This window comes from Nerophis lumbriciformis, linkage group LG26 (assembly GCF_033978685.3).
Source record: "Nerophis lumbriciformis linkage group LG26, RoL_Nlum_v2.1, whole genome shotgun sequence".
Taxonomy (NCBI): Eukaryota; Metazoa; Chordata; class Actinopteri; order Syngnathiformes; family Syngnathidae; genus Nerophis; species Nerophis lumbriciformis.
The window spans coordinates 8,646,461-8,673,080 of NC_084573.2; the positions used below are offsets into that span (position 1 = coordinate 8,646,461).

At 39.4% G+C, this 26,620-nt stretch overlaps 1 protein-coding gene across 1 annotated transcript; it reads right to left on the bottom strand.

Annotated features, from left to right (window-relative positions):
- On the bottom strand, positions 1–26,620 carry zfyve21 (zinc finger, FYVE domain containing 21). Its single transcript, XM_061987473.2, has 7 exons — positions 25,192–26,620; positions 17,597–17,647; positions 17,362–17,530; positions 12,202–12,277; positions 12,041–12,132; positions 9,837–9,967; positions 1–2,115 (listed from the first exon to the last, which is right to left on the bottom strand). Exons 1-7 carry the CDS (start codon positions 25,315–25,317, stop codon positions 2,080–2,082), a joined length of 681 nt encoding a protein of 226 aa, XP_061843457.1. The 5' UTR covers positions 25,318–26,620; the 3' UTR covers positions 1–2,079.

Sequence of the window (26,620 nt, forward strand, 5' to 3'; positions counted from 1 at the left end):
TGATATTCAAAAGGAAGACCTTGCCAAAAGAGACCTTTCCAGCCGGCGTCATCATAAAAGCTAACTCGAAAGGATGGATGGATGAAGAAAAGATGAGCGAGTGGTTAAGGTAAGTTTACGCGAAGAGGCCGGGTGGCTTTTTTCACGCAGCTCCGTCCATGTTGATATACGACTCCATGCGCGCCCACATCACGCTGGTTTTTAATATATTATTAAAGTTTGACTGACCTATCTGACTGTTTTTTTTACATTCCTTTAGCGCAGTTAGATGCGGCTTATAACACGGGGCGGCTTATAGGTGGACAAAGTTTTGAAATATGCCGTTCATTGAAGGCGCGGCTTATAACCCAGGGCGCCTTATGGTGCGGAAAATACGGTATTAATTTAGTTAAAATTGTTTTGTTCTTTTAGCACTGTGTAATTGTGTGTACATTTATTTTTTAAGAGTTTTAAGAGAGTATTTCTGTAATCAGTCTGACCTAAGCCTTGATTATAATCTTTGTGAATAGCACTTGGTTCCATATCCTTTGACAAGGTGGTAAACTGTAAGTAAGTTACATATATATTGAATACGACTAAAATCCAGACTATCCATCTATCCATTTTCTACAGCTTGTCCCTTTTGGGTTCGCGGGGGGTGCTGGAGCTTATCTCAGCTGCATTCGGGCAGAAGGCGGGATACACCCTGGACAAGTTGCCACCTCATCACAGGGCCAACACAGATAGACAGACAAAATTCACACTCACATTCACACACTAGGGCCAAATTCAGTGTTAATATCGGAGTGGGCACCTCTGTAATGGAAAAGTTGGGCCCCCAACTTCAAAAAGGTTAAGAACGCCTGCTCTCGGTTGTCAGCTATCCGCAGCAAACGGCACCTTTAATCTGGAGCAGGTCGTTGAGAAGGTCGTCGGACTGCAGCACTTTGCTGGCAAAGTACACGAGAAGATGCAGAACACTCTAGAACAGGGCTAATCCTACACGAGAATGACACCCTCGAGTTCAGTTCGAAACATTTTTGCATACAATTCCTAGCGTGCTCCTGTCTTATAGAGGAACTTGGACCACTGTAAACACATTGGCAGACATTTTAACCCTGCTCGCAAACATAGAACACCCAAACTGTTGATATACATAACTGAGGCGTTCCTCAAGGCACCCCTTTAAGTCCTCTCCTTTTTACAAATAGTTTTCGTAATGTGATTTGTCTAACTGGAGGTGTTGCGGTAGCTTGTTTACTTCGGATGGAGTCTGTAATCATTTGTTCAACATAACGTTTAGTGGTGTTCCTCAGGGCTCCATTTTAGGTCCTCTCTTCCTTTTTTTAAATCATTTGAGCAATTTCACTGCTTGTTTTGTTAAAACATCTTGTGAGAAACTCACATTTGTGCAGTAGATTCCTAAAAACACTAGAGCACTGTCATAGAGATGATCTTTGACTAGCTTTTTGAAAACTTGTGTAACTCAAAATACTTCAACCAAAATCTAGTGTCTACTGTTGGTTTCCTCCGGAATATACAAAATAAGGATAAAAGTGACAACAATTTAGTTGAACAGGTGTATCCAAACTGGCTTTTTGTAGCTCCTGGGCCTGCATCTTATTCCGAAAATAGAAGATGTTGAGAAAGGATTCGAACCGGACTAAATCTGTGAAAATATATGATGAGAAGAAGAAGCTCTCATCCCGAACGCACAGCTGAGATGTTTGTTATTGAACCTTTTGGCATGTCTAATAATGAAGTGTGCCACATTCTTCCATTTTTGCCAAGTGGAAGAAACTCGGACCTTGTTCTGGAAGAAGCTCCATGTGGAAGATGGAATCCGAGTGAATACTTTGTGCAAATGAGAGCAGCTTTCTGCCCTTTTTCTTTATGAAAGAAAAGGTTTTTGTGTAAACGAGAAGGTCCTGCTGGTCTTGGTTCAGAGTAGAGAGATTAGGTACGTTTGGCTGTGAGAGGTTTTCCCAGGTGAGATGTGGATCACATCCTGATCACGACGGAGGACCGCCAAGGAGGCGGGACGGAGAAGGCTGGGTCTGGTGTGTGTGTGTGTGCTGCTGGTTCTGACTGGACGTCTTCTCACTGGTCCTTCGCTTCGTACAGCAGCTTGGCGCCCTGGAGACAGGAAGTGGTCAAAGGACTGAGGGGGAAGGCCTACTTTTTGCCTCAATTGGTCAGGCGTAAACAGTCCCAATTTCAAATGTGTTTAAATTGACGTGGCTCCACCCCACAGGATGTTGAATAGGAATTACAGGAAGTGGAATTAAATGAATTGCAACTCAGAGAAAGTCATTATAGCCACAAAAGCAGGAAGAATTTGTCACATTTAACCAATTTTTGGACTAAATACTATAAATAATTTTCACTTCAATTGAACACACATTTCTCCATTTTGAATACAGGTTACAAGTCTGGGAAATTGAGTATTTTCCCACCATATTCCATAATTTGTTTTAGAAAAGATGTTTCTATTCTTGATTGGTGTTGCTGTAATTAAACTATGTATGTGAGGATTATTGTAATAATACTTGTATGAAATATTTACAGTGGGCAAAAAGTATTTAGTCAGAATCAGAAATACTTTATTAATCCCAGAGGGGAAATTCAGAAATTCAGCCATTGATTGTGCCAGTTCTCCCACTTAAAACGATGACGGAGGTCTGTATTTTTTTTTTTTTTTTTTTTTAATCATAAGTACACTTCAACTGTGAGAGACCGAATGTGAAAAATAATCCAGTAAATCACAAAAGATTCCAAAGTAATTTATTTGAAAATAATTATTTGGTCACGTTTAAACAAGCGAGATTTCTGGCTCTCACAAAAGCTGCAACTTCTTTAAGAAGCTCTTCTGTCCCCCACCCGTTACCCATACTTGCCAACCTTGAGACCTCCGATTTCGGGAGGTGGGGGGGCGGGGGGGGGGGGGGGGGGGGGGCGTGGTTAAGATATTTATATACAAGAAATACTTGACTTTCAGTGAATTCTAGCTATATATATTTATTTTATTACATACATACATATACATATATATATATATATATATATATATATATATATATATATATATATATATATATATATATATATATATATATATACATATAAATAAATAAAAGAAATACTTGAATTTCAGTGATCATTTATTTACACATATAAAGTTAAAGTTAAAGTTAAAGTACCAATGATTGTCACACACACACTAGGTGTGGCGAAATTATTCTCTGCATTTAACCCATCACCCTTGATCACCCCCTGGGAGGTGAGGGGAGCAGTGGGCAGCAGCGGTGGCCGCGCCCGGGAATCATTTTTGGTGATTTAACCCCCAATTCCAACCCTTGATACTGAGTGCCAAGCAGGGAGGTAATGGGTCCCATTTTTATATACACACACATAACACTCATCTACTCATTGTTGAGTTAAGGGTTGAATTTTCCATCCTTGTTCTATTCTCTGTCACTATTTCAGAACACACACATTACACAAATATACATTATAAAATCAATAAGAAAACGGGAGCTCTAATTTGGGAGTCTGAATTAGGATCAGAAGTTCCTATATAAACATTGCGCACTCACGTCGCCTTTTTGTATTGATTACTGCAGCTGTGCACTGGATTCATTCACAAATACAAACTACAACTCACAAACACTTTAGAGTTAGGCTCCACCATCAGAATGTGTACTTAAACTTATAAAGATCACATGGATATTATTCAGTGAGTTGATTCACCAAAACTAACCTGTTATACAGGAGGAAAAAGCACACAGGACGTTTCAATTGTTCACAGACTGGTCGCTCTCATCAGAATGACAAGACACTTCCGGTCTGCAGGTGATAGCATTCAATTGGGAAGAAACGCCCTACTGCCCCCTACTGACCAATGTCAATACTGATAAATGTGTAATGACAGCTCCAAAAACGAATTCAAACCACAAAATAAAATAAATAAATCAACACAAAAAAGTGACACATTATGGGTGGGTCACATATGCATGTACAGTAGATGGCAGTATTGTCCTGTTTAAAAGTGTCACAACATTGCTGTTTACGGCAGACGAACTGCTTTATGGTAGACGAAAACTTGACTGCTGTTGTTGTGTGTTGTTACCGCGCTGGGAAGACGTTAATGAAACTGCCTAACAATAAACCCAGATAAGAAACCAAGAACTCGCCCTCGACCATTAGCTGTTTATATTGTGAGAAAGCGGACGTGTGAACAGGCTGTCAACAGTCACTCAGGTCCGCATGGAGCTGGAGGGGGCGTGGCCTCCAGCTCCGCCTGAATTTCGGGAGATTTTCGGGAGAAAATTTGTCCCGGGAGGTTTTCGGGAGAGGCGCTGAATTTCGGGAGTCTCCCGGAAAATCCGGGAGGGTTGGCAAGTATGCCCGTTACCTGTGTTAATGGCACCTGTTTGAACTTGTTATCTGTATAAGACACTTGACCACAGCCTCAAACAGTCAGATTCCTCTATGGCTAAGACCAAAGAGCACCACGAACAAAATTGTAGACCTGCAGAAGGCTGGGAAGAGTGAATGGACAATAGACAAGCAGCTTGGTGTAAATAAGTCAACTGTGGGAGCAAGGGATGTCCGCTAACTTTTTGCAACTCAACACTAAGAAAACGGAGATGCTGATTATCGTTCTTGCTCAACACCGGCATCTATTTAATAATACCACCTTAACATTTGACAACCAAACAATTACACAAAGCGACTCAATAAAGAATCTGGGTATTATCTTCCACCCAACTCTCTCGTTTGAGTCACACATTAAGAGTGTTACTAAAACGGCCTTCTTTCATCTCCGTAATATCGCTAAAATTCGATCCATTTTGTCCACTAGCGACGCTGAGATCATTATTCATGCGTTCGTTACGTCTCGTCTCGATTACTGTAACGTATTATTTTCGGGTCTCCCTATGTCTAGCATTAAAAGATTACAATTGGTACAAAATGCAGCTGCTAGACTTTTGACAAGAACAAGAAAGTTTGATCATATTACGCCTATACTGGCTCACCTGCACTGGCTTCCTGTGCACTTAAGATGTGACTTTAAGGTTTTACTACTTACGTATAAAATACTACATGGTCTAGCTCCATCCTATCTTGCTGATTGTATTGTACCATATGTCCCGGCAAGAAATCTGCGTTCAAAGAACTTTGGCTTATTAGTGATTCCCAGAGCCCATAAAAAGTCTGCGGGCTATAGAGCGTTTTCCATTCGGGCTCCAGTACTATGGAATGCCCTCCCGGTAACAGTTCAATCAATCAATCAATGTTTATTTATATAGCCCTAAATCACAAGTGTCTCAAAGGGCAAATCCTCGGTACAAAGCCCACATAAGGGCAAGGAAAAACTCACCCCAGTGGGACGTCGATGTGAATGACTATGAGAAACCTTGGAGAGGACCGCATATGTGGGTAACCCCCCCCTCTAGGGGAGACCGAAAGCAATGGATGTCGAGTGGGTCTGACATAATATTGTGAGAGTCCAGTCCATAGTGGATCCAACATAATAGTAAGAGTCCAGTCCATAGTGGGGCCAGCAGGACACCATCCCGAGCGGAGACGGGTCAGCAGCGCAGAGATGTTCCCAGCCGATGCACAGGCGAGCGGTCCACCCCGGGTCCCGACTCTGGACAGCGAGCACTTCATCCATGGCCACCGGACCTGTGCCCCCCCCCTCCTCCACAAGGAAGAGGGGAGCAGAGGAGAAAAGAAAAGAAACGGCAGATCAACTGGTCTAACAGGGGGGCTATTTAAAGGCTAGAGTATACAAATGAGTTTTAAGATGGGACTTAAATGCTTCTACTGAGGTAGCATCTCTAACTGTTACCGGGAGGGCATTCCATAGTACTGGAGCCCCAATAGAAAACGCTCTATAGCCCGCAGACTTTTTTTGGGGCTCTGGGAATCACTAATAAGCCGGAGTTCTTTGAACGCAGATTTCTTGCCGGGACATATGGTACAATACAATCGACAAGATAGGACGGAGCTAGACCGTGTAGTATTTTATACGTAAGTAGTAAAACTTTAAAGTCACATCTTAAATGCACAGGAAGCCAGTGCAGGTGAGCCAGTATAGGCGTAATATGATCAAACTTTCTTGTTCTTGTCAAAAGTCTAGCAGCTGCATTTTGTACCAATTGTGATCTTTTAATGCTAGACATAGGGAGACCCGAAAATAATACGTTACAGTAGTCGAGACGAGATGTAACGAACGCATGAATAATGATCTCAGCGTCGCTAGCGGATAAAATACAACAAATTTTTGCGATATTACGGAGATGAAAGAAGGCCGTTTTAGTAACACTCTTAATGTGTGACTCAAAGGAGAGAGTTGGGTGGAAGATAATACCCAGATTCTTTACTGATTCGCCTTGTGTAATTGTTTGGTTGTCAAATGTTAAGGTGGTATTATTAAATAAATGTCGGTGTTTAGCAGGACCGATAATCAGCATTTCCGTTTTCTTGGCGTTGAGTTGCAAGAAGTTAGCGGACATCCATTGTTTAATTTCATTAAGACACGCCTCCAGCTGACTACAGTCCGGCGTGTTGGTCAGCTTTAGGGGCATGTAGAGTTGGCTGTCATCAGCATAACAATGAAAGCTAACACCGTATTTGCGTATGATGTCGCCTAGCTGCAGCGTGTAAATACTAAAGAGTGCAGGGCCAAGAACCGAACCCTGAGGAACTCCGCACGTCACCTTAACATAGTCCGAGGTCACATTATTATGGGAGACGCACTGCATCCTGTCAGTAAGATAAGAGTTAAACCACGACAAGGCTAAATCTGACATACCAATACGTGCTTTGATACGCTCTAATAAAATATTATGATCGAGGGTATCGAAAGCAGCGCTAAGATCAAGAAGCAGCAACATAGATGACGCATCAGAATCCATCGTTAGCAGTAGATCATTAGTCATTTTTGCGAGGGCTGTCTCCGTAGAGTGATTTGCCCTGAAACCGGATTGAAAAGGTTCACAGAGATTGTTAGACACTAAGTGTTCATTTAGAGATGCTACCTCAGTAGAAGCATTTAAGTCCCATCTTAAAACTCATTTGTATACTCTAGCCTTTAAATAGACCCCCCTTTTTAGACCAGTTGATCTGCTGTTTTTCTTTTCTCCTCTGCCTCCTCGCCGGGTTATTCCGGTTCCGGTGACCATGGATGAAGTGCTGGCTGTCCAGAGTTGGGACCCGGGGTGGACCGCTCGCCTGTGCATCGGTTGGGGACATCTCTGTGCTGCTGACCTGTCTCTACTCGGGATGGTCTCCCGCTGGCCTCCTGCTGGCCCTACTATGGACTGGACTCTCACTACTATGTTAGATCCACTAAGGACTGTTCTTCCACAATGTTATGTTACTCGACATCCATTGCTTTCGGTCTCCCCTAGAGAGAGGGGGTTACCCACATATACGGTTTCTCAGAGTCATTCACATCGACGTCCCTTATGTGGGCTCTGTACCGAGGATGTCGTTGTGGCTTGTACAGCCCTTTGAGACTTAGGGCTATATAAATAAACATTGATTGATTGATTGATTGAATTATTAGAAAATATAAGGCTATTGATAATCTCCTTTGGTTTGGGGCTCCACGCAAGATCTCATTCCTTAGAGTCAAACTGATCATGAGAACGGCGAGCAAAAATCCCAGAACTACACGGGGGTAGGTGGGGTGAATGACCCGCAGAGAACAGGGACCAAAGTAACAAAGGTTACCATCAGTAACACATTCCCATTGCCAAACATGTTCAGGCTCGTCTGAAGTTTGCCTGTAACCACGTGGTGGTTCCAGAGGAGGATTGGGAGAATGTCATGTGGTCAGATGAGACGGAAGCAGACATTTATTGCAAAAACCCAACTCGTCGTGTTTGGAGGAGGAAGAATGCCGAGTTGTATCCCAGGAACATCATACCCACAGTGAAGCATCATGCTTGGGGGCTGTTTTTTCTGCCAAGGGGACAGGACGACCGATCCGTGTTGAAGGGGAACATTATCACCAGACCTATGTAAGCGTCAATATATACCTTGATGTTGCAGAAAAAAGACCATATATTTTTTTAACCGATTTCTTAACTCTAAATGGGTGAATTTTGGCGAATTAAACGCCTTTCTATTATTCGCTCTCGGAGCGATGACGTCTCCGCCATTTTCTCACTTTCGTCGGTGTGTTGTCGGAGGGTGTAACAACACGAACAGGGACGGATTCAAGTTGCACCAGTGGCCCAAAGATGTGAAAGTGGCAAGAAATTGGACGAAATTTGTTCAAAATACGAGGCTGTGGGGAAAGCCGACGAAATGGTCAGTCGTTGGTTCCGCACACTTTACCGACGAAAGCTATGCTACGACAGAGATGGCAAGAATGTGTGGATATCCTGCGACACTCAAAGCAGATGCTGACATCAACTCCAAAACTGGACAGATCAGCTTTCAGGAAAAGAGAGCGGATGAGGGTATGTCTACAGAATATATTAATTGATGAAAACTTTATTCATTACTCGCGGTTTTACGTAAATTATTATACATAAACTGTGTTTACCAATAATTTAGCTTAAAAACATTAATTTTTTTCAATCATACCAGTACATTCGGGTAGTCTTGTGTAATGCAGTATTTTGTGTCTATTTAGGTATGGCTAACCTGAGTGCTGAAATCGTGGAAAAATATATGTTCTTAGCGCGCCTGAAATGGGCTGTCTGCACTCTCAAAGTGCATGTTGTTGCCAAATGTATTTCATATGCTGTAAACCTAGTTCATAGTTGTTAGTTTCCTTTAATGCCAAACAAACACATACCAATCGTTGGTTAGAAGGCGATCGCCGAATTTGTCCTCGTTTTCGTCGGTTTCGCTTGCATACGGTTCAAACCGATATGGCTCAATAGCTTCAGTTTCTTCTTCAATTTCGTTTTCGCTACCTGCCTCCACACTACAACCATCCGTTTCAATACATGCATAATCTGTTGAATCGCTTAAGCCGCTGAAATCCGAGTCTGAATCCGAGCTAATGCTATATCTTGCTATTCTATCCGCCATGTTTGTTTGTATTGGCATCACTATGTGACGTCACAGGAAAATGGACGGGTGTATATAACGATGGTTAAAATCAGGCACTTTGAAGCTTTTTTTTTAGGGATATTGCATGATGGGTAAAATTTTGAAAAAAACTTCGAAAAATAAAATAAGCCACTGGGAACTGATTTTTAATGGTTTTAACCCTTCTAAAATTGTGATAATGTTCCCCTTTAAGGAAAAGATAAATGAGGCCACGTATCGTGAGATTTTGATCACAAACCTCCTTCCATCCGCAAGACCATTGAAGATTAAACGTGGCTGGGTCTTCCAATAGCAAAGTAATGCCTTTAAAAGCAATTACAGGGTCGTAGAGTAGCCTAGCAAGTCTCCAGACCTCAATTCAATAAAAAAAATCTGTGTAGGAAGTCAAAAGTTCTGTTCTGTTCTAGAGGAGACCAGCATGGAACAATGGCCAAAACAGCAGCTCGTGTGTGCAAACCTGGTAAAGATCACCAGGAAACATTTGACCTCTGTCATTGCCAAGAAAAATTACCTTACAAAATATTGACTAGATCTTTTGTTATTCACCAAGTACTTATTTTCCACCAGGATTTCCAAATAAATTCTTTTAAAAAATCACACAATGTGATTTCCTGGATTTTTTCCCCCACATTCTGTCTGTCACAGTTGAATTGTACCTATGATGAAAATTACAGACCTCGTCATCGTTTTAAGTGGGAGAACTTGCAGAATGGAGATGACTGACTGTAAAACCTCTGTAAAACGAAGAGAGAACGACACGACGGCGAGTTTGTTACCTTGTGCATGGCGGCCAGCCAGAGCGCCGCCGCCTTCTTGTCATCGGCCGCCTCTAAGTGCAGCTGCTGAGTGTCCTGGGAGCCCATGGGCTTGTAGTGCACCAGCATGCCGCTGGCCCGTGACGCACATCCTGCAGACAGGCAGGGGACAGCATTAAGGTGCATGCCAAGTGAAGGCAGGAGGGATCACTGTGACATTCCCCGGAGAACCACACAAAGATGACCGCTGGAGCCGCGGGTTCAAAACACAACAGCAGAGGGCGCCGAAGGAGACGATGAGCGCAAACAACAAGCTCAGCGAGGCTTCATGCAGACTGACGGGATGAGTGGGAGGGTATAGGCTCACGAATGCTAACCTTCGTAGGCACACTGATTATCCAGCAGGTCATTTTCTGAGGGCCAGGTCGGGTCAGGTCGAGTCAAAGCCGCAGAAGAGAAATAGTTCATTCACAGGAGAAAAACAAACTAATATTATTCTTTGGAGAACACTGTGGTCACTTCATTAGGTACACCGGCTAATAATATGTCCACTTTGTTTACAAGGTGTTTGTTATTGAGCTCCCCCCTTTAGATCCACTCGACGTCCATTGCACCGGTCGCCCTAGGGGGGGGGGGGGTTCCCCACATCTGGGGTCCTCTCCAAGGTTTCTCATTGTCCCATTGGGTTGAGTTTTTCCTTGCCCTGATGTGGGATCTGAACCGAGGATGTCGTTGTGGCTTGTGCAGCCCTTTGAGACACTCGTGATTTAGGGCTACATAAATAAACATTGATTGATTGATTGAGCGAGCTCATAGTTTGAAAGAGCGCAGGCGTACCCAATGAAGTGTCTACAGGTGTGCCAAGGTGTTTGTACACGGTCTCAGGTAAACGTTGCATGAAGCAAACAGGTCCTTTTCCTGTGTGCGTTGGTGAATCGGTCTGTGTACTTTTGTTTATTGACTCGGACCATTGACTACAAAATAATCCACCATGGGGGTCAAAGGAAGTTGTGAGTGCCAGCACTTCGATAATGAAACACAATTGAAGTACTCGCAGCAAAGTAAATAATGATAAAATGATAAATGGGTTATACTTGTATAGCGCTTTTCTACCTTCAAGGTACTCAAAGCGCTTTGACAGTATTTCCACATTCACCCATTCACACACACATTCACACACTGATGGCGAGAGCTGCCATGCAAGGCGCTAACCAGCAGCCATCAGGAGCAAGGGGTGAAGTGTCTTGCCCAAGGACACAACGGACGTGACTAGGATGGTAGAAGGTGGGGATTGAACCCCAGTAACCAGCAACCCTCCGATTGCTGGCACGGCCACTCTACCAACTTCGCCACGCCGTCCCAAGTAAAAAGGTAACTCTCCCCTACACCCTTTGCCAACAACTAAATTACATGTTCATTCATACCAGGGGTGTCCAAAACTATGGATTGCAGCCTCCGACGTTACAAGTTTTTTTTTAATGTTTTTATAAGGAATCAGACCCTTGAGGTATCTACAGCTTAATTTTAAATATCTGACAATTGTGGAAGGATGCAGAGTTCTTTCTTTTTACATAGCCATGTTTAGAGTATCTAGTACTTTTCCTTTGGATATTCTACCAGTTTCTTGAGACACTTCAGATGCCTGGTTAGTGTCATAAACCATTGGAATGTGAAGACAACCCCCACATCTCTCTCTCCTTATCAGTGTTGAGAGGGGGGGAAATGGGGGTTTTCTGTGTGTGGAAAGAGTGTGTTTTTCCCTTGGAATGCCAGATCAACTAGAGCAGCCGATATGAATGTATTGATTAAGTTGATCTCCCAAAGCTTTGGTATAAACTTGAAAATATTCCAATTCTGTCTTGATGGTCCTTCTTACTCAGCATATGTCATCGAAAGAACTTGGGATTGACCAGTAACTTAGATTCCCTCGGAGGAAAAACTGGTCTGACGCAACACAATCTAATTGCAACGTATATGCCGTCATCATGTGGACAATGTAAGTATATCTGGTCAATTACCAGGAACTGTACTTTGGAACATTTACTTATATGACCCAATCCAAACAACCTGTAAACATGTACAACTATGTGTTCTATATAAAATGTGTTTTGTGTTTATATTTTTGGTAATAATTGCTATTGTTTCCAACCAAACTTTTGGAACGGGGTAACTAGCGAAATCAGGGGTCCCGCTGCATTTGACAAATATCTGGCACCGATTCTCACCTCCTGGACTCGTCCCGTCAGTCTGAATCTGCATGCTGGAGATGCGAGACAACTCCACCTCAAAGTGGCTTTCCCCGTCCAGGAACATGTACCTGCATGGAGAGTAACAATACGTGACGTGTTTGGTCATCCACACCAAACATAATAAAAGGGAAAGTGACCTGTGGTTGTTGGCCAGGCGGCACGTCATGGTTTCAGACTTGTTTGACACTCCCAAAGTGACGAGAAAGGTGCTTCCTGGAGGTGACACACAAAAAAAACATAACATTTATTTTCCAACTTGGGGCTGCATACTAATATATTATATATATATATAGATATATATACACATACATACATACATACATATATATATATATATATATATATATATATATATATATATATATATAGATATATATAGATATGTATACACATACATACATACATACATACATACATACATACATACATATATATAGAGAGAGAATCTGGAGAAATCACTGCACGTAAGCGATGATATTACGGACATTCGATCCCTCAGGCGGTACTGCATCAAAAAGCGACATCAGTGTGTAAAGGATATCACCACATGGGCTCAGGAACAATTCAGAAAACCACAGTTAGTAACTACAGTTAAAACTCTACTATGCAAAGCGAAAGCCATTTATAGATAGATAGATAGATAGATAGATAGATAGATAGATAGATAGATAGATAGATAGATAGATAGATAGATCTTTATTGATTCCTTCAGGAGAGTTCCCTCAGGAAAATTAAAATCCCAGCAGCAGTGTACAGAATTGAGATCGAATTTAAAAAGTAAAAAATAAATTATGGGGGTAAAAATGGAAATAATATAGAAAATATTACAATAAGAATAAAAATAAAAAGCAACAATAAGAATAAAAATATAACAGTAAAAATAAGAATACAACAAGAGAAACTAGGCAGTAGTGACCATGTTATGAAAAAGTATTGCACTGTGTTTTTGTTGCAGTTTATTTCAGTATTGAAATAATTGATTTCAATATTTCAATTTATTTCAGTATTATCAACAACACCCAGAAACGTTGTCGGCTTTGCTGAGTTTGAGCTCATCTAAGATGGACTGATACAAAGTGGAAAAGTGTTCTGTGGTCTGACGAGTCCACATTTCCAATTGTTTTTGGAAACTTTGGGCGTCGTGTCCTCTGGACCAAAGAGGAAAAGAACCATCCGGAAAGTTATGGGTGCAAAGTTCAAAAGCCAGCATCTGTGATGGTATGGGGGTGTATTAGTGCCCAAGACATGGGTAACTTACACATCTGTGAAAGCATCGTTAGTGCTGAAAGGTACATACAGGTTTTGGAGCAACATATGTTGCCATCCAAGCCACATTATCATGGACGCCCCTGCTTATTTCAGCAAGACAATGCCAAGCCACGTGTTACAACAGCGTGGCTTCATAGTAAAAGAGTGCGGGTACTAGACTGGCCTGCCTGTAGTCCAGACCTGTCTCCCATTGAAAATGTGTGGCGCATTATGAAGCCTAAAATAGCACAACGGAGACCCCCGGACTGTTGAACAACTTAAGCTGTACATCAAGCAAGAATGGGAAAGAATTCCACCTGAGAAGCTTAAAAAATGTGTCTCCTCAGTTCCCAAACGTTTACTGAGTGTTGTTAAAGGGAAAGGCCATGTAACACAGTGGTAAAAATGCCCCTGTGCAATGTGTTGCTGCCATTAAAATCTAAGTTATTATTTGCAAAAAAAAAAGGAAGTTTCTCAGTTGGAACATTAAATATCTTGTCTTTGCAGTCTATTCAATTGAATATAGGTTGACACGGATTTGCAAATCATTGTATTCTGTTTTTATTTACGAATTACACAATGTGCCACTGGTTTTGGGTTTTGTATTTATATATGATTAGTATGTTAAAGTTTGACTCTTACCTCCTTCATCCTCCTTCAAATGTTGTAATTTCATCAGAGATATCAAGCAGCTAAAGTGTGGAGGGAGTGTTTTGCATTTTTCCCCATCATGCATTGTACTGGATTTAAATGGGTGTAATTTTGAATTATGTGTGGTGTTTGTGGACATTCTTTATTATAAGATGCACAAAGTCCAGTGAGCAGTTTGTGCTATGTGTACACTGCAAAAACTGAAATCTAAGTAAGATTAAACATCGCAAATAAGGGTGATATTTGCTTATTTTCTGTCTGATAAGATAATTCTTCTCACTAAGCAGATTTTATGTTAGAGTGTTTTACTTGTTTTAAGGGATTTGGTCCTAAATGATCTCAGTAAGATATTACAGCTTGTTGCTGAGATTTGATGACCTATATTGAGTAAAACATGCTTGGAACGAGAATATCAACTGTTGCAAAGCTGTGTCATCAACACTCACAAGTATAAAAGTACTTTTTTAAAGTAATAATTTCTTACTTCAAGCATGAAAAAAAATCATGATGCCGAGCGCATATCATTATGTCAAGATAATGGCACTAGCATTTACTTCATTTAAGACAGGGGTCACCAACCTTTTTTAAACCAAGAGCTACTTATTGGGTACTGATTAATACAAAGGGCTACCAGTTTGATACACACTTAAATAAATTGCCAGAAATAGCCAATTTGCTCAATTTACCTTTAACTCTATGTTATTATTAATAATTAATGATATTTATCTTTTACGGAAGGTTTTTTGTAGAGAATAAATGATGAAAAAAACACTTAATTGAACGGTTAAAAGAGGAGAAAACACGAAAAAAATGAAAATTAAATTTTGAAACATAATTTATCTTCAATTTCGACTCTTTAAAATTCTAAATTCAACCGAAAAAAAGAAGAGAAAAACGAGCTAATTCGAATCTTTTTGAAAAATTAAAAAAAGAATTTATAGAACATCATTAGTAATTTTTCCTGATTAAGATTAATTTTAGAATTTTGATGACATGTTTTAAATAGGTTAAAATCCAATCTGCACTTTGTTAGAATATATAACAAATTGGACCAAGCTATATTTCTAACAAAGACAAATCATTATTTCTTCGAGATTTTCCAGAACAAAAATTTTAAAAGAAATTCAAAAGACTTTGAAATAAGATTTATATTTGATTCTACAGATTTTCTAGATTTGCCAGAATAATTTTTTTGAATTTTAATCATAATAAGTTTGAAGAAATATTTCACAAATATTCTTCGTCGAAAAAACAGAAGCTGAAATGAAGAATTAAATTAAAATGTATTTATTATTCTTTACAATTAAAAAATTTTTTTTACTTGAACATTGATTTAAATTGTCAGGAAAAAGGTAAAAAGGTGTATGTGTTTAAAAATCCTAAAATCATTTTCAAGGTTGTATTTTTTCTCTAAAATTGTCTTTCTGAAAGTTATAAGAAGCAAAGTAAAAAAATTAATGAATTTATTTAAACAAGTGAAGACCGAGTCTTTAAAATATTTTCTTGGATTTTCAAATTCTATTTGAGTTTTGTCTCTTAGAATTAAAAATGTCGAGCAAAGCGAGACCAGCTTGCTAGTAAATAAATACAATTTAAAAAATAGAGGCAGCTCACTGGTAAGTGCTGCTATTTGAGCTTTTTTTAGAACAGGCCAGCGGGCGACTCATCTGGTCCTTACGGGCGACCTGGTGCCCGCGGGCACTGCGTTGGTGACCCCTGATTTAAGAATATTTTTCAACATATTGAGCAAAAAGGTCTTTTTTTTTTTTTCTACCAAGAAAAGTGCACTTGTTATTAGTGAAAATATACTTATTTTAAGGTATTTTTGGGTTCATTGAGGTTTACTAATTTTACTTGCTTTGGAAAGTCTTGACAAGCCACATTTTCTTGTTCTATTGGCAGATAATTTTGCTTAGTTCAAATAAAATACCCCTCATTTTTGTATTTTTTTTTCTTGTTTTTGAACACTGACTTTTTGCAGTGTGACCATGTGTTGCCTTTTTGTGTTGGTTGCCGTTTGCGCCATGAGTGGGGAAAATGGGTCATCCAAGTAAATGCTGTGCCGTGTAAACTTGACGTGTAAAATCTATGGCATACTTGCCAACCCTCCCGGATTTTCCGGGAGACTCCCGAAATTCAGCGCCTCTCCCGAAAACCTCCCGGGGCAAATTGTCTCCCGAAAATCTCCCAAAATTCAGGCGGAGCTGGAGGCCACGCCCCCTCTAGCTCCATGCGGACCTGAGTGACGTGTTGACAGCCTGTTCACACGTCCGCTTTCCCACAATATAAACAGCTAATGATCGAGGGCGAGTTCTTGGTTTCTTATGTGGGTTTATTGTACGGCAGTTTCATTAACATCCTCCCAGCGCGGTAACAACACACAACAGCATTTCGTCTACCGTAAAGCAGTTCGTCTGCCGTAAACAGCAATGTTGTGACACTTTTAAACAGGACAATACTGCCATCTACTGTACATGCATTTTGTGTTGATTTATTTATTTTATTTTGTGGTTTGAATTCGTTTTTGGAGCTGTCATTCCACATTTATCAGTATTCACATTGGTCAGTAGGGGGCAGTAGGGCGTTTCTTCCCAATTGAATGCTATCACCTGCAGACCGGAAATGTCTTGTCATTCTGATGAGCGCGACCAGTCTGTGAACAATTGAAACGTCCTGTGTGCTTTTTCCTCCTGTATAACAGGTTAGTTTTGGTGAATCAACTCACTGAATAATATCCATGTGATCTTTATAAGTTTAAGTACACATTCTGATGGTGGAGCCTAACTCTAAAGTGTTTGTGAGTTGTAGTTTGTATTTGTGAATGAATCCAGTGTACAGCTGCAGTAATCAATACAAAATGGCGACGTGAGTACGCAATGTTTATATAGGAACTTCTGATCCTAATTCAGACTCCCAAATTAGAGCTCCCGTTTTCTTATTGATTTTATAATGTATATTTGTATAATGTGTGTGTTCTGAAATAGTGACAGAGAATAGAACAAGGATGGACAATTCAACCCTTAACTCAACAATGAGTAGATGAGTGTTATGTGTGTGTATATGTGTAAATAAATGAACACTGAAATTCAAGTATTTATTTTATTTATTTATATATATATATATATATATATATATATATATATATATATATATATATATATATTTAATAAAATATATATATATAGCTAGAATTCACTGAAAGTCAAGTATTTTTTATATATATATATATATCTTAACCACGCCCCCCCCACCCCACCTCCCGAAATCGGAGGTCTCAAGGTTGGCAAGTATGATCTATGGTGATTGACCTGGTTTACCCATGCTGTCCACTTTATGGCGGTATATTTAAATGATCGGATTTTGATACGGGGACCAAGTAGCGAGTGAGTGACGCTGACCTGCCAGGAGCACTTTGAGCTGCTTGTCGTAGAAGTCGCTCTCCTTCTGCGAGAGCAGGCTGCAGTCGGCACATTGCCTCACCGGGTCCACAAAGGACATGCGGGGCAGCGCCGCCTTCTTGCTGCAGCACTTGTCGCAGAAGCATCGGCCGCAGCGTCGACAGTGATGCTGCACAGAAACGCTTTGTTTACTTTTCAACGATGAAAAGAAAACCCCCCAATAAACCCCAACAACCTTTCTTCGGATGAAGTCGAACTTGGTGTCGCACTGCATACATCTGGGACACTGCGGGGAGGAACAACAACAGGAAGTTACACAATCTGCTGGCAGATTCCAATGTTTACACAAACCAAACTTTCTATTCCTGTGGGGACCAAAAACCGCAGCGTGTGTTTGATCGCGCGCCTCGTAAATCTCCGCTGTTTGCGCATTATTCAGTGACACGTTACACTAGCGGCACTCAACCAACAGCTGGGGGCAATGCAAAGATCGCATTCTAATTAAAAAAAAAGGTGTAATGGAAAGTCGTTTTCTTTTTGTACATTTTGTACCACAACTGGAAAGAATCACTTGATTATAGGGGTGTAACGGTACACAAAAATTTCGGTTCGGTACGTACCTCGGTTTAGAGGTCACGGTTCGGTTCATTTTCGGTACAGTAAGAAAACAACAAAATATACATTTTTTGGTTATTTATTTACCAAATTTGTAAACAATGGCATACCATACATCAGGGGTGCTCACACTTTTTCTGCAGGCGAGCTACTTTTCAATTGATCAAGTCGTGGGGATCTACCTCATTCATATATATCATTTATATTTACTTATTTATGAAATATATGTTTTTGTTAACAAGTTAAAGGTGTTTAATGATAATGCAAGCATGTTTAACACATATAGTTAATATTGTTAATACATTAAAGGTGTTTAATGATAATACAAGTATGTTTACTACATATAGTTAATATTGTTAACAAGTTAAAGGTGTTTAAAGATAATGCAAGCATGTTTAACACATATAGTTAATATTGTTAACAAGTTAAAGGTGGTTAAAATAATACAAGCATGTTTAACACATATAGTTAATATTGTTAACAACTTAAAGGTGGTTAAAGATAAAACAAGCATGTTTAACACATATAGTTAATATTGTTAACAACTTAAAGGTGGTTAAAGATAATACAAGCATGTTTAACACATATAGTTAATATTGTTAACAACTTAAAGGTGGTTAAAGATAATACAAGCATGTTTAACACAAATAGTTAATATTGTTAACAACTTAAAGGTGGTTAAAGATAATACAAGCATGTTTAACACATATAGATTCCTTTCTTTCATGAAGACAAGAATATAAGTTGGTGTATTACCTGATTGTGATGACTTGCATTGATAGGAATCAGACAGTGGTGCTGATAACATCCGCATTTTCGAATGGAGGAGAAAAAAAGTCCTCCTTTCTGTCCAATACCACATGAAAGTGGTTGGTTTTTGGCATCTTATTTGTCCAGCTTCCGTACTCCTTTGTATACACTTTACAAGAAATACATTGTCGGCAAACTCCGTAGCTTGCTAGCTTGTGCACGCCAGCTTTCTGAGACTCTTATTTTGGTAGCGCAGGCAGGATGAAGCAGGGCTTTTATTGTGCAACTGTGCAGTCGGTCTTTGGAGTTTTGACGACAAGTACGGCGCCAGAGTCTGTTGAAATAAAGTGTTTCTCGCCTAATTTTAATGAGCTGGCAGCAGCCAGCGTCATCTCAGAAGACCCTCGGGTGCCGTGAATGTCAATCAAGTGACGAAAGTGACGTCATAGTGAAGATTTATGATCGCTCATTTTTAGGACTATTTTTTTAATGCCTGGCTGGTGATCGACTGACACACCCTCCGAGATCGACCGGTAGATCGCGATCGACGTAATGAGCACCCCTGCCATACATATACACACAGGGTCCATTGCCAGGGTTAATGCAGTCAACATATATAAAATAAAAACTAAATAAGATAAGGCTCAGAATGGTTTCTTAAAGGCCTACTGAAAGCCACTACTACCGACCACGCAGTCTGATAGTTTATATATCAATGATGGAATCTTAACATTGCAACACATGCCAATACCATACTTGCCAACCCTCCCGAATTTTCCGGGAGACTCCCGAAATTCAGCGCCTCTCCCGAAAACCTCCCGGGACAAATATTATCCCGAAAATCTCCCGATTTTCAGCCGGAGCTGGAGGCCACGCCCCCTCCAGCTCCATGCGGACCTGAGTGAGGACAGCCTTTTTTCACTGCGGGAGGACAACAGGGTGACAAGAACTAAATCATCCAGACTAGAGATAAATTGTATTATTATGTTTATCTTACCTAAAAATAAATAGATATTTATTAATTAAAAAAAAAAAAAAAAACTAAATACATTTTTACTATATTTTGCTAAAAACATCAAAATTAATTGTATTTTTATTTGTATTTTTTCTGACTCCATATTACATCCAGCCATAGAATTTTACATTAAAATAAACATATTTGAAATAATTCATTTTAAATTATCATAATAATTCATTTAAAATGACCATATTTAATTATTAAAATAATTGCTTGTTTATCAACAACTTTAGCATTTTATTCACTACATTTTGAAGCTCTCAGAAGCCAAGTTATGTTATATTCCTTAATATTTATTTATGCAAGTTTGAAGTATCAATTATCCAAACACAGTTTTGTTTGCATATTTTCAGGATGTAGATATATATATATATATATATATATTTATATATATATATATATGAAATACTTGACTTGGTGAATTCTAGCTGTCAATATACTCCTCCCCTCTTAACCACGCCCCGCCCCACCCCCGACCACGCCCCCACCCCCCGAAATCAGAGGTCTCAAGGTTGGCAAGTATGGCCAATACGGCCGGGTTAGCTTACTAAAGTGCAATTTTACATTTCGCGCGAAATATCCTGCTGAAAACGTCTCGGTATGATGACGTCGGCGCGTGACGTCACGGATTGTAGCGGACATTTTGGGACAGCATGGTGGCCAGCTATTAAGTCGCCTGTTTTCATCGCAAAATTCCACAGTATTCTGGACATCTGTGTTGGTGAATCTTTTGCAATTTGTTCAATGAACAATGGAGACAGCAAAGAAGAAAGCTGTAGGTGGGAAGCGGTGTATTGCGGCCGACTGCAGCAACACAAACACGGCCGGTGTTTCATTGTTTACATTCCCGGAAGATGACAGTCAAGCTTTACCATTGGCCTGTGGAGAACTGGGACAACAGAGACTCTTACTAGGAGGACTTTGAGTTGGATGCGCAGACGCGGTACCGTGAGATCGCATGCAGCTGCGGCTTCCAAACATTTGATCGCTTGCACGTAACTTTGGGGAAATATATGTGCTGTATGAACTTTGGGGAGGTTAACGGTACTTTGGGCTGTGGGATTGAGTGTGTTGTGCAGGTGTTTGAGTTGTATTGGCGGGTTATATGGACGGGAGTGGGGAGGTGTTTGTTATGCGGGATTAATTTGTGGCTTTTTAAATATAAGCCTGGTTGTGTTGTGGCTAATAGAGTATATATATGTCTTGTGTTTATTTACTGTTTTAGTCATTCCCAGCTGAATATCAGGTCTTCCCTATCTGAATCGCTCCCACTGCCCTCTAGTCCTTCACTCTCACTTTCCTCATCCACGAATCTTTCATCCTCGCTCAAATTAATGGGGAAATCGTCGCTTTCTCGGTCCGAATCGCTCTCGCTGCCGGTGGCCATGATTGTAAACAATGTGCGGATGTGAGGAGCTCCACAACCTGTGACGTCACGCTACTCCTCTGCTACTTCCGGTACAGGCAAGGCTTTTTTATCAGTTGCGAACTTTATCGTCGATGTTCTCTACTAAATCCTTTCAGCAAAAATATGGCAATAGCGCAAAATGATCAAGTATGACACATAGAATGGACCTGCTATCCCCGTTTAAATAAGAAAATCGCATTTCAGTAGGCCTTTAAATAATGTCAACACACGTAGCGATACAATAACCAGGAAGATCAAGTGTTTGTCTTACACCTAGTAATCCGCTGTGGACACACCAAGCCAAAAATGCAGGTTCGGCAAGCGCTGCGCACCCTCACGAAAGGAAATACATTTTCGGCAGGCATTCACATTTTGCCACAACACACATGGGGGAAAGTCCCAGTTGGAAATACCGCCGAATTAACTCCTGAACTGCCATTTTCACACACACCTCAAACCATCCATCCAATGCTTTGTCGTGCGCACGAGATACATATCTAAATAAATGTTTTCCTCCCATTTCCCTTTAGGGCGGTGGTCTGCAACCCGCGGCTCTAGGGCCACATGCTGCTCTTGAGCGGCGCCCTGGTGGCTCCATGGAGCTTTGTTTAAAAATGTATGGAATTGGGTAAAAAAATGGGGTGAAAGATGTATATTTTGTTGTAATATGGTTTGTGTAGGAGGACAAACACCACACAAACCTTCCTAATTGTTAATATGTTTGTGTTTATGCGTCACTGATGACACTATTTGGCGAGCACCGTTTTGTCCTACTCATTTCAACAGCCCTTGAACTCACCATTGTGTGGACTATGACTCAACTTTCTCCGACGCTGCCAAAGAAAGACGCGTTTTATGCCACTGCTTTTTTGTCTCATTTTGTCCACCAAATGTTTTATACTGTACATCATGTGTTGTCTTCATTATAACACTTATATGAGATTTTTTTAAGTCATTTTGATAGTAGGCTAATATAGACACTTACATCATGTGTTGTCTTCATTATAACACTTATATAAGACTTTTAAAGTCATTTTGATAGTAGGCTAATATAGCTAATATAGACACTTACATCATGTGTTGTCTTCATTATAACACTTATATAAGACTTTTAAAGTCATTTTGATAGTAGGCTAATATAGACACTTACATCATGTGTTGTCTTCATTATAACACTTATATAAGACTTTTAAAGTCATTTTGATAGTAGGCTACTATAGCTAATTAGACACTTACATCATGTGTTCTCTTCATTATAACACTTATATAAGACTTTTAAAGTCATTTTGATAGTAGGCTAATATAGACACTTACATCATTTGTTGTCTTCATTATAACACTTATATAAGACTTTTAAAGTCATTTTGATAGTAGGCTAATATAGACACTTACATCATGTGTTGTCTTCATTATAACACTTATATAATAAATAATGATAAATGGGTTGTACTTGTATAGCGCTTTTCTACCTTCAAGGTACTCAAAGCGCTTTGACACTACTTCCACATTTACCCATTCACACACACATTCACACACTGATGGAGGGAGCTGCCATGCAAGGCGCTAACCAGCACCCATCAGGAGCAAGGGTGAAGTGTCTTGCTCAGGACACAACGGACATGACGAGGTTGGAACTAGGTGGGGATTGAACCAGGGACCCTCGGGCCGCGCACGGCCATTCTTCCACTCTATATAAGACTTTTAAAGTCATTTTGATAGTAGGCTACTATAGCTAATTAGACACTTACATCATGTGTTCTCTTCATTATAACACTTATATAAGACGTTTAAAGTCATTTTGATAGTAGACTAATATAGACACTTACATCAAGTGTTGTCTTCATTATAACACTTATATAAGAATTTTAAAGTCATTTTGATGGTAAGCTAATATAGACACTTACATCATGTGTTGTCTTCATTATAACACTTATATAAGACTTTTAAAGTCATTTTGATAGTAGGCTAATATAGACACTTACATCATGTGTTCTCTTCATTATAACACTTATATAAGACGTTTAAAGTCATTTTGATAGTAGGCTAATATAGACACTTACATCAAGTGTTGTCTTTATTATAACACTTATATAAGACTTTTAAAGTCATTTTGATAGTAGGCTAATATAGCTAATTAGACACTTACATCATGTGTTGTCTTCATTATAACACTTATATAAGACTTTTAAAGTCATTTTGATAGTAGGCTAATATAACTAATATAGACACTTACATCATGTGTTGTCTTCATTATAACACTTATATAAGACGTTTAAAGTCATTTTGATAGTAGGCTAATATAGACACTTACATCATGTGTTGTCTTCATTATAACACTTATATACGACTTTTAAAGTCATTTTGATAGTAGGCTACTATAGCTAATTAGACACTTACATCATGTGTTGTCTTCATTATAACACTTATATAAGACTTTTAAAGTAATTTTGATAGTTGGCTAATATAGCTAATATAGACACTTACATCATGTGTTGTCTTCATTATAACACTTTATAAGACTTTTAAAGTCATTTTGATAGTAGGCTAATATAACTAATATAGACACTTACATCATGTGTTGTCTTCATTATAACACTTATATAAGACTTTTAAAGTCATTTTTGATAGTAGGCTAATATAGCTAATATAGACACTTACATCAACTGTTGTCTTCATTATAACACTTATAAAGTCATTTTGATAGTAGGCTAATATAGACACTTACATCATGTGTTGTCTTCATTATAACACTTATATACGACTTGTAAAGTCATTTTGATAGTAGGCTAATTAGACACTTACATCATGTGTTCTCTTCATTATAACACTTATATAAGACTTTTAAAGTCATTTTGATAGTAGGCTAATACAGCTAATTAGACACTTACATCATGTGTTCTCTTCATTATAACACTTAAATAAGACTTTTAAAGTCATTTTGATAGTAGGCTAATATAGACACTTACATCATGTGTTGTCTTCATTATAACACTTATATGAGACTTTTTAAAGTAATTTTGATAGTAGGCTAATATAGACACATCATGTGTTGTCTTCATTATAACACTTATATCAGACTTTTAAACTCATTTTGATAGTAGGCTAATATAGACACTTACATCATGTGTTGTCTTCATTATAACACTTATATAAGACTTTTAATTTTTAGCGGCTCCAGACTGATTACTTTTTAGTATTTTCGGTCCAATATGGCTCTTTAAACATTTTGCGTTGCCGACCCCTGCTTTAGGGGCCCCGTACCAAACTGTGCGTGATGTTACAGTGGCCAAACATATTAAATATATTTGGTTAAAAACAAAAATTGTGTTTTAATGATTACTTAGGCCTACTGCGCTACTATATGTTAATACTGGTCATTATGGTGGTACCAGGAGAGCAGTTCTTTCTGAGGTGGTACTTGGGGGGGAATAAAAGTATAGCTATTGTATTGAAAAGTGAGTTTAATGCTGGTTGAACTCTGAATTTACTTGAGATGTTTGTTTTATGTGGCGTTGTTGCAACTTAACATGACGCCATGCTAATGCTAGCGCTTGACCAGCTAGCTCGCTAGCGTCACGTCGAACAACCGCGTCTTTCGTCATTTCGAACGAACGTCTGCAGTTAACAGACGCGTCACGCAACCCACGGCCACGGTGGCGTTTTTCGGGGAACGAACGCGCGTTTCAAATATTGGTCGCCTGACAAGTTAAACAACCCATCTGCCAGCTGGAGCGGAGTGAAGTTCACCGAACTTAGCATGAACGTAGCCGGATGTTCAACTTAAAAAAAAATAGCGTAATTGATGACGAAACACGTTTTTTTTAATGAAACAACGTTTACGTAAAGTGCTGAAATGTGACGAGTGATTACTGGAATAGTGAGATTGAGCACTTTAACGGTCGCGTTGTGAGATTTTACTCATTGGTTACGCGTTTTATTTTGACAGTGTTAACCGGAAACTGTAGTCTACATCCCCCCAAGCTTGTGGCAGCTGCGATTGAGCGTCTGGTCGGTTCAAGCTGTCAATCAAACATCTTACGTCTTTGTCAGGAACCCACTGCGGCTCGTCCAGGGAGAACGGGCTGTTGAAGGCGCCGTTCTCAGGCATCATGCGAAGTCCACTCGGGCTCCGGACAAGTTTCTTCCCGTCAGGCACCGACGACATTTTTTTTGCTCCTCGTCGTACTTGCCTTCTTCTTTGACACTCCCGTGTAAAAAAGGCGGACCGGACACGCCCTCCTCAGACAAGATTGACACGCTGTTCAGCCAATGAGAGCGCAGAGATGAGATCACGTGGTTTAAACTCCCTCAGTGGAGTGTTTTGATATTTGTAGCCGCACCCAGTGGACACGTTTTCGTTTCGCTCTTTTTTTTAATATACAAACACATTTTTGCCTCCTTAGCGTCTGTTTTTGTTTTAGTTTGTTTGTGAGTAGTATTGAGTCGGACATTTTTTTTTAACGTTAATATAGACCGAGCAACTATGGAGCTGTACTGACTATTAGTGTCCAGCAGAGGGCGTAGAAGACAATTTTATAATGTATATTTCAACACGTAATATCATACCAAAACCAGACAATTTTATTGTTCAGTAAGAGTCAGTCCATTCTTTCAACATAATGGATTATATTTGTACACACTTACAGTAAGGAAGAAGTGTTGAAATCAAACCATTTTGCAGTTTTCGCATGACTTCCTGATAGTTACATCTCTTGGCCGCCCGAGGGCGCTGTGACACAATCAAATGATCAAACCATAACAAATATACAATATTGTAACAGACTGAATATTGCGTGTATTATATGCAATCCTCTCTTTACATGTGAGGGCTTCACACAAAGCATCTTTTTTTTTTTTACAGAACATTGTAAAGGAATGACAGCCTTCATATCAGTTTTTACATTCAAAAATCAACAAAGCTTATTGCACAGCCCTGCAAGAAGAATGCAAACGATGCAAGATATTGCAGTAACAGCATTAAGGCAGAATAAGTGAGTGATGCAATCAACCAGAAAGTGTTCACAGTGCTTCTGTTATTCCACATTTTGTTACGGTACAGCCTTATTTCAAAATGGAACATATAATTTTCCCCTCAAAATTCTACACACAATACCCCATAGTGACAACGTGAAAGTTTTTTTTATTACTTTGCAAATTTATTAAAAACAAAAAACTCAAATTTATTGTGCAAAGATTATATATATATATATTGTTTAAGAACAAAATTGAATAAATCTTTGTCCTCAAAATTGTACACACAGTGACAATGTAAAATGTGTTTTAAATGACTTTTGCAAATTTATTAAACATAAAAAAAACCTCAAATTTATTGTGAAAAAACATTTGTTTTTAAGAACTAAACAGCCTTATTCCAAGATGGAATAAATAATTTTCCCCTCAAAATTCTGAACACAACACACCATAGTCAGTGTGATTTTTTTTAATTATTTAGCAATTTTTATTAAAAA